The following is a 14,970-nucleotide window of genomic DNA, read 5'->3' on the forward strand; positions in this document are numbered from 1 at the left end:
CTATGATTTTTTACAGAAATTCTCAGTCATGTTCAACACTAACGGGTACACCTTCAGAGAAAATGAAGCATCTAGAACGTGATAAGCTCCAAGGTAGAAGAAGATGCAGAGCCAGAAGCGTATAAACGCATAGCTAACAGCGAAATGGATGCTTGTAAAGATGGAGATCTCTTAACCGTGAAGAGTGACTCGGAACAGAAGCTAGAAAAAAAATAAAATAAAACAATTAAGAAAGCTCTAGTCGAGACTTCTCGACTACGAGATCCCCTGAACCCTTGGAGCAACTGATATTTCAATAATTATTCGCACATGCACACATGCGAATTTAATTGTTTAATTACTTTTCTTGTGAGTAGACTATGCTCATGGATATGCATGCTAAAGCCCAAGTCTCTAGTATTTGAAGTACGCCTTTTACAAATATGTGGGTGAGTGGGTGAATATAGGGGTGGGAAGTAAATTTTAACAAAACCTCAAATTGTATAAAGTGCATCTAAATATGTGTTTAAAATTTGGACACTCTAGCTTTAAAGATGTAGGATATATAATTTCATAACTGATTTTCGATAAGGCTTTTTATCGATAACAAAATAACGGGATAAGTTATCGTTTTTTTTGGAAATAAACTCGATATGCGCGCTCTCTATACGGACATTAAAAAAAATTTAAGTTTTTAGCTCTTTATCTTCTGAAATCGACGCGTTCATGCATTTGGACAGACAAACGTACAGGGCCAAACACAGCTCGTCGCCCTGATCAAGAATATATATATATATATACTTTGTGGGGTCTGCCACATCTCCTTCTGCCTGTTACATACATTTCAACAAAACCATTATACCCTGATTTCCCATTTTCAATGGGTTCAGGGTATAAAAACAAGACTAAAAATTTATTTTCTATTTGTTTTACAATCGTTTTTAAACTACGATGAATTGTGATCGTAAACAACTATCGTCACGAAATTGTGGCGGCCGGTGATAATTATCGAAAAAGCAATTTAACAATTTAAGTTTATTATTTATTTCCGGGATCTGTTTACGGCCAATTACAAAAATAATCCGCGTTTGACTCCGGTGGAATAGTTATTCCACCTTAATTCAAAAACAGCAGGCGATGCAATGCACTAGTCGCAGAGTATCCTCTCACAAACGACGGCTTTGCTTCGGCTTGCGTCTCCTTGTGTGATCGGTTCGAGAATAAGAGGCTGTTAGTCGACAGCCAGCTTAAAATCCTTCTCAATCTGTCCTAAGCCACCAAGGAGTCAGGCTCAGCTCTCAAAGAGAGCATTCTCGTGTTTCTGTGCACCTCCAATTTGCCGGAAAAATTCGATCCCTCTGGGAGCATTCATTAACATGAAAAACAGAAATCCCAGCCTGGCAGGACGCTAGTCACACTTAGCGAGCGCGCACGTGCTCTGGAGGCTATGGAAGGTGATCGTGCTGTTCCAAAGGTTCCAAACTCAACTCCGAGGTCTGCGAACCCTCCCCTTCCCAAACGAGTTAACTCCTTCACAACGCAAGTGAATTCAAAGAGTACAATATGTGAACTGTGTTTGAAAGAGAGCAATCCAATCCGATTTTGCCCTCGGTTTCTCCAGCTGTCTATCCATGAACGAGAGGCATACATCAAAGCAAAGAATCTTTGCCTGAACTGCTTCGCTAAGGGTCACTAGTTACGAGAGTGTACCAGTACACACAACTGTTTCAAGTGCAATGGTCGACATAATACCCTACTCCATAGGGACAATACTCCTCGGACCGCTTCTGCATCAACAACAGCTATAGTTCCGACTCGTACTCAAGTTATGTCCAACGTCCACACGTTTCTGGCTGCCAACACGCGAGGTGTCCTCCTCGGCACGGGGTGTCCTCCCGCCCGTGCTTTAGTCGACTCAGGGTCCGCAGCAACCTTCATTTTTGAGCGACCATTCCGCAAAATCAAGTTCAAATCAAATCCGTGCGGACTCAAGTTTCCAGCATGAATCAATAAGTTACAGCTAATGGGAAATCAGGGTATATTGGTTTTGTTAAATGTATGTAACAGGCAGAAGGAGGTTTGGCAGACCCCATAAAGTATATATTTTTTTAGATCAGGGCGACGAGCTAAGTCGATTTACCCTTGTCCGTCTTTTCGTATGTTTGAACGCGTCGATCTCAGAAGATATAAAAGCTAGAGACTTCAATTTTTTTTCCTAAGCTTACGAGCATATCGAGTTTTTCTTCAAATATCGATAGCTTGTCACAATATTTTGTTATCGATTAAATATTATCGAAAACCAAAATAAATGTATATCTCCTACATCTTTAAAACTAGTCACCATATTTTTAATGTAGATTTATATGTACTTTTTAGAATTCCGAATTTTGTCAAAATTTACAACCCCCCCCCCCCCCCCCCCCCCCCCCTAATTCACCCTACCACCGACATATTTGTAAAAGGCGTATTTGACTTCTGCTTTAGCAAGTGCACGCATTTCATGCCATAGTAAGACACCACTGCAGCCAATGCGTGTTTATGCGTGCGTGTGCATTAATTGATCGGCTTCAGTCTCGAGCGGAGAATTCGAGATTCCCAGGAGATAATGGAACTTTTCCTTAATCAGCGACGTCTTCCGGCAACACAATACATATACATAGCGTCGATTTGCGGAGACCACCACTCACGTCGACAAGTATCGTGCGTCCAATTTGTAGTTTGAAAATGGTGTTTAATCTCAGCTGTTCCAGTTGGATAAAACTCGATGACTCGGACTTGCTCAAATTTTGTGACAACCAGGCAGCGTTTAACAGGTGCTGCGTGTACTAGTCCTCTCACTACTACATAAGCAGTATTCCTCTGTTTCCTCTGTGGCTTTGATATTGTACTGCTGCATACGCTTTTAATTTTTGCCCGATTGGCATGTCGTCTCTGTTCTAAGTACAAAAGGTTTCTACAAAATCCATTTCCTAATATTTTTAACATTATTGATATATTTATAGTAGGTCATGTATGATAAATAATATAATTCTTATTTTTTGTTTATAGGATTTCGGTTGGAAACTAGACAAATAGCAGCAAATGTAAATATTTAGTGAAATCAATTAAAATTAAAGCAATTTATTTTTCGGCTGTCACCAACTTATATTAAATACATGTGCATGTATATTTATAAATTTGTTAATATACATATATTGTTTTTAGTTGCGGTTTTAATTCTGGGGGTATCACTGGTGCAGGTTCAAGCTTTCGGGCAACTAAACGCTTAAACCGACCACTGAATTGTTTGCGGAATCCTCTGAAGCCTATTTTATCGGTAGCTACCAACATCTCCTGAAATTATAGTAAAAAAAAAAAAGTAGATTAATATCTAAATAACTGAGAAGGTAAACGACTAGGGCTTCGGCTAATGTATTTTCAGGGTATAATGATTTTGTTTAAATGTATCTAACAGGCAAAAGAAGGCGTGACAGAACCCACAAATTCCGTATGTTTAAGCGCGTCGATTTAGAAGATATAAGAGCTAGAGACAAACTTTTTTAATGTCCGTATATACAGCGCGGATATCGAGTTTATCACCAAAAATCGTTGTACACTTATATTGTATACTATTTCGGTTTTTTATAAAATTTACCCAACCCCTAATGTTATATTAACGACACACACACACACACACACACACACTCGCACACACACACACACGCACACACACACACACACACACACACACACACACACACAAACAAACAAACATATGGACAGACAGACAGACAGACGGACAGGGCCAAATCAACTCAGCTCGTCTCCCTGATCAAGAATATATATACTTTGTGGGGTCTGCCACGCCTCCTTCTCCCCGTTACATACATTTCAACAAAACCATTATACCCTGATTTCCCATTGAAAATGGGTTCAGGGTATAATAAAAAATATTTATAAATTTATTTCAATAAAATGGTATAGAAACATTTGTGAGACGCCACACAGTGGAGGCCTTTGCTCATTTTGCGTTGCAAAAATCATAAGCATTTGACATAGAATCCGTCAAGCTATAAATTACCTAACGCAGAGGGCAATGCGCTTACAGGGTATATCACAGTTTAACCTCAAACATGATCGATAATAAAATATCGGGTGTACTTGTCGATATTTAGAGAAAAACTCGATATGACGGACAGACAGACAGACGGACAGGGCCAAATCGACTCAGCTCGTCGCACTGATCAAGAATATATATACTCTGTGGGATCTGCCACGCCTTCTTCTGCTTGTTACATACATTTCAACAAAAACATTATTCCCTGATTTCCCATTTCAGGGTATCAAAACTGAAATGGCTATATTTCTGGCTATTCTTGAATTTGATCTAGCCGTTTCTAGCAGGTTTGGAAGGTTAATTTAGCATTTTCTTACTCGGAAAAGCTGGCAGCACTGGCTGTTTGGGTGCTAAATGTTTGCGTTTTCGATATTATTTGGTGCGTTGGTGAGCATAATGAAAATGTTTTCACGACGTAGCATGCACACACACACTTACAATATGCTACATGTACTATGTGCATTTGTATGCCTGTGTGCGAATCTCTTGTTGCCTGTAGCATTTGCGATGCTCACATTTAAGGGATATCACTTGTAGAAGCATTTGTATGCTTGCGTGCATTAGAGGTGTCAAACTATCGATGGTTCAATGTCTCGATAGTGGACGATAATATCGTTAAAGGTGCGTGATTAATAATTATAATTTTTCTTAGTTTTGTATCATAGCTTGCAAATGATTGTTGATCGTTTTTCGAATACGCTCTGCTTCATAACACAACCGAAAAGATTGTGCAGACGCAATCTCTCTCTGTATTTGATTTGTTTTGCATCGGTTTTGGTCAAGTGCTTCGCATTGACTCATTGGGGTGACGATTTCAAACGAGTGTCGCGTAAAGAGTAATACGATTTTCGCTTACACAAAAACTCTCAGCAAAAGACAGTTTGACTAAAACACTCAACATAAATGATCTTCGTGTGCATGCAAATACATACATACATACAATAGAGGACAAAAGTATTTTGACAACGCATTGCAAAAACTCTAACTTCTTATTTCTTATTTCAATTCATTTAACTCAAGCAAACGATCAGTGCTTGACTTGAGCGAAACGAAAACTGAAATAGCTGTCTCGCTCAGAGTGCGAGCGAGCTAAATTATTCGCAACAAAAACAATTTCTGTCTTTTTTATTGTGTGAGTGAAACATATTTGCAGACAACAAAAATCGATCACTACAATAAAAGCCATAGTTTTTAAGTTTTAGCTTTGAAGTCAATTCAGCTTTAATCTTAAAATGTAATTTCAAAAATTTGAAGTGTTCAAATTTTTAAGGCTAAGAATCACTGTTTTTTATTGCGACTATCGACCACAATCGACCGCTATCGATGATTTGGAAATTACTATCATCCTCAATCGATGGGGCCCACCATCGATAGTTTGGCACCTCTAGTGTGCATGAGTGTATATGCGTGTGTGTATGGCGTGTGCCTACCACAACTTAGAATTTTATGAACGATTTTGAGTTCGAATTGCAGTCTCGTTTATATGCAGAGGAGTCGAAATTTAATATATTTGCGTCGAATTGGATGCAATATGTTTGGCGCCCACCAAATACCGAATTCCAAGAACAGCACCTAAAACTAACTATGAGCTATGACGATGACAGCAGGGTCCTGGACCTGCATGACGTCTTCGGGAGTTGGAAACTTAGTTTTCATAGATGGTAATATGAACAAATATATGTACCTATCCTTTTCAAAGGAGAATTCGGTCCAAAGTGCCGAAAAAGTTGGTCTAGAGGGGCTATCCCTATTTCATCAGGCTAATGACCCAAAACATAAATCGGGTACTGTAAACTCTTGGTTGATATGGAACTGTCCAATGTGGTCGATCCACTAGCCCAGTGGTCATACCTAAACGGTATAGAAAATTTTTGGTCAAAATTGGGCGTGGCCATTCGGAAAAGGTCAATATCCAATAATCACTAAAAATGTTCTCTAGATGATTTATTGTTAGCGGTATAATGAACAAATTAATTTTGTATAGACAAAAAACGTACCGGGTTTATATGATAGATATGAGGCGATGGTGCTTTTGGAGGAAACGTCCACTCTGGATTGTCTTCTACATTTCCATGCTCAACAACTTCAGCAGCAACGCCACTAGTTCGTAGAAATTTTACATGTTGGTTGTCTTCAATAAAATTGTTACAAATTTTATTGGGCTGGGTTTCAGAATTTTCATAACTATTTAGACCCTGATAATCTCCATTGTCCTGATGCTCCTTGACTTCACTTTTTTTGTATTCACTACAGGTTTCGTCGCGTTTTCGTAATTTATTCCGAACAAGTCGCATTGTTAGTGTCCCAGTGTGGCCTTTTACCATTTCAGAATCAGGCGGTTGTATAATTAAACTAACCTCTGTAACAGGAAACCTTCTATGGGCAATTATATAATATATTTAATGTTGAATTGCGTTTTAATTCTGTAGCACAATAAAATTGTTAAGTAGCCAAAACTATACTGATAGCTCCAGAATTTCACCATTCAAAACTCAGTTTGACTAGAATTAATATCGATTTTCTAAATGTGGGCCGACATATTTGGGTGGTGTATACTGCAGACTTGCGTTGATATTGATGTTGATATGCTTAATTATTTATGTTCCCGTCTTATATATTTTTTATTGATACAGCCTTTCGGCTGTAATTATTGCTAACTGTACGCCACGAGATAGTACATTTGGCTTAACAGTTTTGTTCTTCCTATTTTATATTTCGGAACAAGCAGTTCACTATACAATTATTGTTTTCACGATAACTTTCACAATCTTTAGTCACAAATTTGCTATTGCATTTCCTCAACAGATATACATATGTATAAATGTAGTTCCTCGGAACATGAGGTACAAAATGATTGACTTCACTGTAGTCCACACAGAATGTATCTGAGTAAAAGTATAACAATAATTGTCACGTATTCGTAATGCTAGACAATGCACAAACACTGTTAATGATACGTGGGTATTCTCTTTTATTTTCTCATTTTCACTCTCTTATACACCACGCTCAGCCCAGCGGGAATATTGAATTATGTATGTTTCCAGTTTTTTAAATCTCAGCTATTGATAATATTCGGTAGAATCGTACCACATACATATATTTATGTATATATTTTCTCTTCATTTATACATACACTTCAAAAATGGATATTTATTATTGTAAATTTACTTATGTTTGTAAAATGGACATATTTCGAAACTACCGTGGTAATGTCCAAATCACACAGTTATTTCTTACTGTGAGACTGTGTACAATATTTCCCTCTCGCTAAACATGAAACAAAATGACGTCACGTTTGTGTGGAATTTTCATGGCTTTATAGGGTTGCCTACATTCTCAAATTAATCGATTTTGCAACACTTAGATTCAAAGATTACATTAGCAAAATTTAATTCTTAATTATTTTTCGCTAATTCTTTTATTTATTTCTATTTTTTATTTTAAACTCAATAAAGTATATATATATATATATATATATATATATATATATATATATATATATATGTCTGTATGTATAGATATATTCAAACAATTTGATGTATTTTATACTATATAGTACAAAAGTATTCGAATGTTGAATGTTGGAGCTGTTTTTGATGGAGCCATTGATACTATCGATATTTGAAATATCACTGATGATCGATGCTTTTGTAGCACAACTATTTAGCTCTGTCCAGTGGACATTGTCCACTAGAGCTGGAGCCATCGATAGTACCGATGCAATTTTCGGTTTGCGATATAGCGATGTCGATATATCGGCGCTTCTCGTTGTGAGTGACTGAAACAATTTATCGCAACATGAAGTAAGTATTTTTATACAGCATTTTTTAATAGATGAACTGATTTTGTTATATACATATAAATTTTTAACAAGCTGAATGAACTGAATATTATCCAGTGGAATATATATGCTAAAACAATCTTCTTCTTATGAATGAAAATGATGCATCTTGATGGTGAAAGTGTAATTTTTATACTCACTCACGAAAGTGAATCAGTATATTGGTTTTGTGCAATGTCCGTCTTACTGTCCGTCCGTCCGTCTGTATGAACGCAATCTATTCCGGCGCTATTGAAGCTTGAGACTGGAAATTTGGAACCCATACTCGTGTATATCTCCGATTTATAAAGTGTTAAAATTTTCCCGATCCGCCCACTAGGGGCGTGGCAAATCGGAAAATGCATTTTCCGATATGCCAGATATTATATTAATTGAAGAGCTAGAAACCTGAAATTTGGTATGTAGGTCCGCGTCGACCACCCAAGATCCCGAGCTATGGCGGATATATCTACGCCCATTGGGGGCGTGGCAAATCGGATAAAACTGTATCTCCTAAAGTTGTAAACCTAGAATGCTGAGATTTTGCACGTCAGCTAATGTTATGATTCTATAAAGTCAAAAGACAATTTTGAAGTCTACGCCCATTAGGGGCGTGGCAAATCGGCCCTGAAAATATATAGATTTTTAAAATTCTGCTATATTTTGTGCACTATTGATTCCAGAGACCTCATATTTTGTAAATATACTCGGGCTGATCACTTAAGACCAAAAAGCTTTGTCGGATATATGTCCGCCCACAGAGGGCGTGGCAAACCACAAAAGTTTATATCTCCTAAAGTATAATAGCTAGAAATTTGAATAGTTGAGTTACTGGTAACCTCCTCTACAAAAAAAAAAAATAATTTTTAGATTAATTTTTAATTTAATTTAAGACCCCACAAAGTATATATATTCTTAATCAGGGCGACGAGCTGAGCCGATTTGGCCCTGTCCGTCTGTCTGTCCGTCCGTCCGTCCGTCCGTATGTATGAACGCGTCGATCTGAGAAGATATAAGAGCTAGAGACTTGAAACTTTTTTCCTAGGTCCGTGTATATCTCGCGCATATCAAGTTTTTTTATATATTGATAACTACTCCCGATATTTTATTATCGATTAAAAACTTTATCAAAAGCTAGTTATTTAATTATATCTCTTACACCTTTAGAGCTAGAGCTTCCAAATTTTAAATGTAGACTTATATGTATGTATTTTATATAATTTCGGTTTATATCAAAATTTACCCACCACCCCTATTCCCACCCCCTCACCCTCACCTTTGGAAAAGGCGTATTTCAAGTACTAGAGACGTGTGCTTTGGAATGTACATACATTGAACATTATGAATATGTTCTGAAAGTTTCATTAAGATTGTACGTCTAGAAATTAAATTATTCAACAAATAAATTCTTGTAATGTTTCCCACACTGTAGCGCAGCCCAAGCGCAGTCGCTGCTTACTGCGCAGTTAGCAGAGCGCGTTCTAATACGTGCGTGTGTATGTATGTGTGTCGAAAAGAAGTGCAGACTGATTAGAATATCAGATGAAAGGGTTCAGAGTATCTCCTAGTCGAGCAGTCTCGACTAGAGTCTTCTTACTTGTTTTTAAAATTTTATTATGAGTATTTTACATACACTCAATGAAAAAAGTTAAGGGCATAGCGGGACACAGAATATCTCTTAGTCGGGTTTCACCAACAAGGGTTTATTAAAGAAACCCGATTTATTTTTCAACAAAAATATATGTAATTATATGGGAACATATTTTGTTGTCCAAATATCGAATATTTTGTGCGATATTTTTGATATATTTTTGCTGGTCACTCCTGTAAGAAATGAACCAATTGTGAATGTACAAAAATTTAATATGATGAAAACGTATTATTCTGTAATATTGGAACAGCTAGATGTAATTGTTGTGAAATCAAGTTAAGTTAAGTTAGCCAACACATTAAATATGGCATCGCATATAAAAAACAAGCACTATGATGCTTTTGAGTACCGAATAGTGGAGACCGCTTACTTTTTCAGTTAAGCAAAAATTAGTTATTCTTATTAATAATTTTAAATTTATTGTGGGAAAAAAGATTTTTTTAAACTATCGAAAAATATGTATACATCGATATTTTTCAAGTTGCATGAAAATATCATATTGATATTAATCAAAACCACTGACCACTGTTTGGTCAGTGTCAAAACCTAAAATGACATTAATACGATATTCTTAAAATATACGACAGTCCTAGTTTCTTACTTGATTTTATACCATGGACCCGTAAAAAAAATGAAAAAGCAGGGTATAATGTTTTTTATGAAAGTCAGGCGTGGTCAGAATGTCCATCTCTTCTTCTATATAAGCCTCGTATGGTACAAATGCTATAAGCGTTAGTGCTGCAAAAATATCGGATCGGAATCGTTATAATCGATATTTTCGAATTTTGGCAAAAGATCGATATGGGTTTCTTAGTATCGATATATCGAAGAAAAAAAAATGGTTATTCTTGGCGTTGGTTTTAACTGTGTAAGAAGCGTATTTATTTAATTTTGCTAAATTGTATACAAATTGATTGATTTAATTTAATTGCAATAGAAAGAAAAAAATGGATCAGTTTTTGGGAAGAAAACGTAAGTACAATTGATATATCCTATTGGAAAAGCTTGGAGTCATAGCTTGTGTGTTTTAAGCGCGGCGAGGGTGGACTCCGATGAAGAAAATAAGACCGTGGGAGCCCCAAAAAAATCCGAAGTGTGGAAATATTTTGAAAAAGGAAAGGATGGTTGTGCGGTGTGCAGAAATTGCTTTAAGGTCTGCAAAACAAGTGGAAATACCAAAAGCCTTAAAAATCACTTAACACGCATGCATCCATCGCTGCAAGAGAGTGAATTGGCACCCAAGTCCGGTAGCATTTTGCACTTCGTAAATAAAAAATATGAGGCAACGTCCTCTGAGAGCGAGAGGATATTTAGCAAAGCGGGAATGATTGCTAATTCCAGAAGGGCGTCATTAAAACCGGAAACAGTAAACAAACTATTTTTTTTTTTTTTAATAAAAACCAATGGGTTTTGTCTTAATTTCTTTTTTTTTTTTTCAAACTGCCATGGAGGCAATTGTTTTTGTTATTATTATAATATAATTTTAAGCAGCATAGTGAATTTGAGCTTTAATGAATTGCTGTTTTAGGTTTAAGTTAATGAAAAATAATTTGGTTTGGTTGAATAAATTTGTTTTTGTTTGATGCTGTTGCTTTTATTTTAATCTTGAAATGGTTGCCATTTTATCCATTAAGAAGTCATAATTAATATAAATATTATAATAGCTTCTAAGCAAGAAAATTAACATTTAAAAGAAGTGTTCGATATATCGTTTTTATCGATCTTTTTCTCTGAAAATATCGTGAGTATCGATATTACGGAATATCGATTCTTTTGCAGCACTAATAAGCGTGTACGTAGACGTATACAATAGTGCTACAAAACCATCGATAGACCGCCCATCGACTTTTTTGAGTCCGATGGTTTCAAATATCGATAGCCTCAAAAATTGCTCCAAAATTCAAAATTGCTAAAAACTCAAAAAAAAAAAAAAAATAAAATAAAAAATAAAATCAATTTTATAAACATTAATACTGAATAAGTTGAATAAAATTAATGATTTTTTGTCTTAATTCCTATAAATAATATTTGTATTTTAGTTTTTTATAAAAAGTCTTATCTTAAAACTAAAAACCATAAAGATTACCTTAAATTCGCAGCGATCTGCAAAGCTATGGCATGTCAGAGTGAAAGAGAGAAATATTGCTTGAATTGCCAAAAAAAATATATTTCACCTACTGCATTTAGAGCTTTCTTGCTTATTGTCGCTCCATATTATCTCATCGCTTATCGCGGACACTCTGACATCAGCCTAAGAGTGCTCTGGTCGAGACTGCTCGACTAGGAGATACCCTGAACCCTGCCAGCTACCAGCTGCCAGCACGTACAAAAACCAGAGCTCGCAAATGAGAGTTGATCGTTTTTTCGTATATGCTCTGCTTCGTATCATAACCGAAAAAATTGTGCAGACACGATCTCACTCTGAGCGACACTCTTTAGAATTTATTTCGGTCAGACGCATTGCAATGACTCATTCGTGTGACGCTCTTAAATGAGTGTCGCGTAAAGACTAATACGATTTTTCCTCACACAAAGACTCTCAGCAAAAGACAGTTTGACTAAAAAAACTCAACAGAAATGATCTTTGCCTTCGTGTGTATGTAAATACATGCATACATACATACAAAAAGAACGCAACAATCGCGCGTGATTACCCATACAAACGCAACTGACAGTTTGCTTCATTTAACTCAAGCAAACGATCAGTGTTTGACTTGAGCGAAACGAAAACAGAAATAACTGTCTCGCTCAGAGCGCGAGCGAGCTAAGCTAGACGCGACAAAAACAATTTCTGTCTGAGTTTTTTTGATTGTGTCAGTGGAAGACACTTATTTGCAGACAACGAAAAAGTGTTAACAGTTATTTGCGAGCTATGACTATGCGCAGTTAGCAGCGACTGCGCTTATGCAGTGTGGGCAATATTATGAGAACTTACCCTGGTTTCCCATTTTCAATGGTTTCAGGGTATAACAAGTAAAAAACCTCTAGTCGAGCCTGCTCGACTACGACATCACATGACCCCCTCGAGCAATAGCTATTTCAATCATTTTTCGCGACTTTCTTTTTTTTTTTTTTTTATTTTATTTTTTATTTTTTTTAAAAACTTTTCTTGTGGACAAACCGCAAAAGTTTATATCTCCTACAGTTTAGGAGCTAGAAGCTTCAAATTTGGATAGTTGAGTTACTGGTAGCCTCCTCTATCGATGTCCCAAAAAAAATTTTTACGACTCTTTAGGGGCGTGGCGTGTAACTTTCACATTTTTTGAGCGTAAGAATTCAAATTTTGCTCCTTCTAGGCCACTAGGGGCGTGGCAATCGGCATTTATAGTGCCAATTTTGCGGCATTTATATGCGTCAGCCATCTATTTATGTATTTGTACACATAAATAGGTTTAATAGGCATTGATAACATGGAAGGAAACATTTTTATAAAATTAATAAAATATAAAGCAGCTAAAATAACAAAAATTTGCAATTAAAAAAAAAAAATTCCGCGGTATTTGAACTCCCACCCAAGCCAAATAGCAAGTTGGTCGAAATAACTAAAATAAAGATCGCCGGCGCTTCAGCCTACAGCCCCACCGCATCGTTTCGAACAACAGTAGTTAAAAGAAAATCACATTATTGTTATGACGCTATATAGCAAAGAAAAGCCAAAAACAATGCAAAGACAAATCAATCGCAACGAGATTCTTAGACTATGCTAGAGTACGCATTTATGTGTACATACATACATACATAAAAATGAGCGCGTGTATAAATAAGGCTGGAATGCTTGATGCTATGCGTGCAGACTTACATATATACATATGTATGTATTTGCGTATATGAATTTGAGGGTTATTTGAGACGAAACAAATTTAAACTTATAAAATTATTCGACTAAGAATAAGAAAAGTATTAAGTGCCATTCATTCAAGATCGTACCTTCCCAATAAAATATCTATTTTATAAAAAACGAAATATATATGAAAAAAAAAAAAAAAAAAAATAACATCGAAGAGGTTTCTAACATAATTTGCGTCGCCTTTAGAACCCGCGCCACTGCTTTGCTTGACCAGCCAGTTGCTAAAATAGAATAACTTAATAACAGATCGTCATCTCAAAAAAATTACAGTAACGGCTAGAAAATCCAGAAATCAATCGAAATTCTAAGAATGTGAGAAAAGGGGCGCTTCTGTCTGTACGCATAGAATAGACAATGAGTGTGTGCACAATTATAGGAAAATCGCGTTGACCTGCTGCTAGTTTGAGGCCGGTATCCAATATGTATATGGAAATAAATATATATGTAGTAAGAATCAAAATTGTATAAATTAAATAAATACATATATAAGAAACAAAATTGTATAAATTATAAGTGTATGTATGTAATTTGAATGCAATGATGCAATGACATAGCAATAGCTATCGATGATTTTCCAATTTTAATGGGATCATGCCCTGTTTTTTGTTGCGCGCTAGACTTGAAAATTGCACTATATTGGGCTGTGAATAAGTATTCTGCAATCGGTATCGCCCGACTGCAACGTTCTTAAATATTCTTAAATATTTTTTGAATACTCAATAATATGTACATATGTATTTAAAAACTAAACAAGTAAGAAAGCTCTAGTCGAGACTACTCGACTACGAGATCCCCTGAATCCTTGGAGTAATAGCTATTTCAATAATTTTTCGCGTCTTTCAGCTTACACAGGAAACACGCACACACACACACACACACGCACGCACACACAGGCATACATACACACACATACGCACACACAGGCATACATACACACACATACACAAACATTTACATACATATACACACACAAGCATAAACACGCATGGGCGGCAGTGAGTAAGCGCTCACTGAGAACTTAATTGCTTAATAACTTTTTTGTGGACGTACGATCTTCATGAAACTTTCAGATTATGATTATAACATGGATATGCATGTAATTGCCGAAGCACAAGTCTCTAGTATTTGAAATACGCCTTTTACAATTGTGAGGGTGAGGGGGTGAATATAGGGGTGGGGGGTAATTTTTAACAAAAATCGAAATTGTATAAATTGCATATAAACATACATTAAAAATTTGGAGACTCTAGCAATAAAGGTGTAGAAGATATAATTTTGTAACTGGTTTTCGATACGGTTTTTATCGATAAAAAATCGGGATGAGTTATCGATTTTTAATGATAAACTTGATATGCGCGCTGTAATTACGGACATTTAAAAAAAATTGAAGTCTCTAGCTCATATATCTTCTGAAATCGACGCGTTCATACATACGGACAGACGGGCAGCCGGACGGACGGACAGACGGACAGACAGACGGACAGGGCCAAATCAACTCAGCTCGTCGCCCTGATCAGGAATATATATACTTTGTGGGGTCTGCCACGCCTCCTTCTCCCTGTTACATACATTTCAAC

The 14,970-nt window shown here is 36.3% G+C and overlaps 1 protein-coding gene and 2 long non-coding RNA genes across 13 annotated transcripts in view; 2 read left to right on the top strand and 1 right to left on the bottom strand.

The window, feature by feature from the left end:
- LOC149270936 (uncharacterized) overlaps positions 1-3,195 on the top strand; it is a 42,844-nt gene extending 39,649 nt beyond the window's left edge. For all 8 annotated transcript variants that reach the window (XR_016268724.1, XR_016268723.1, XR_016268729.1 and 5 more), the window contains 2 exons: positions 17-2,928; positions 3,028-3,195. This is a non-coding gene — a long non-coding RNA (uncharacterized LOC149270936). The remainder of the gene's footprint in view (positions 1-16; positions 2,929-3,027) is intronic.
- Positions 3,084-7,367, bottom strand: LOC108621598 (uncharacterized). Of its 4 annotated transcripts, none has more exons than XM_089463215.1 (3): positions 7,244-7,367; positions 6,073-6,451; positions 3,084-3,312 (listed from the first exon to the last, which is right to left on the bottom strand). In XM_089463215.1, the coding sequence occupies exons 2-3, from the start codon at positions 6,397-6,399 to the stop codon at positions 3,160-3,162; spliced, it is 480 nt and encodes a 159-aa protein (XP_089319341.1). In that variant the 5' UTR covers positions 6,400-6,451; positions 7,244-7,367; the 3' UTR covers positions 3,084-3,159. The 4 variants fall into 4 exon arrangements, with proteins under 4 accessions (XP_089319341.1, XP_089319338.1, XP_089319339.1 ...); XM_089463212.1 differs by having other exon boundaries at positions 6,073-6,448; positions 7,209-7,362; XM_089463213.1 differs by having other exon boundaries at positions 7,209-7,362.
- A 522-nt stretch (positions 7,368-7,889) lies between these two features.
- LOC149270938 (uncharacterized) lies at positions 7,890-10,924 on the top strand. The gene is made up of 2 exons (XR_016268730.1): positions 7,890-10,518; positions 10,579-10,924. It is a non-coding gene; the product is annotated as an uncharacterized LOC149270938 (long non-coding RNA).
- The last annotated feature ends 4,046 nt before the right edge of the window (positions 10,925-14,970 follow it).

This window comes from Drosophila arizonae, chromosome 2 (genome assembly GCF_054131065.1).
Source record: "Drosophila arizonae isolate 15081-1271.41 chromosome 2, UAZ_ARI_1.0, whole genome shotgun sequence".
Classification (NCBI taxonomy): Eukaryota; Metazoa; Arthropoda; class Insecta; order Diptera; family Drosophilidae; genus Drosophila; species Drosophila arizonae.

What these genes read in the sequence shown, in the direction of transcription:
- LOC108621598 (XM_089463215.1), bottom strand. Translation starts at nt 6,399, where the DNA reads ATGGTAAAAGGCCACACTGGGACACTAACAATGCGACTTGTTCGGAAT. An exon ending in ATATCTATCATATAAACCCG is followed by an intron (nt 3,313 to 6,072) that starts GTACGTTTTTTG and finishes CTATAATTTCAG; the next exon opens with GAGATGTTGGTAGCTACCGA.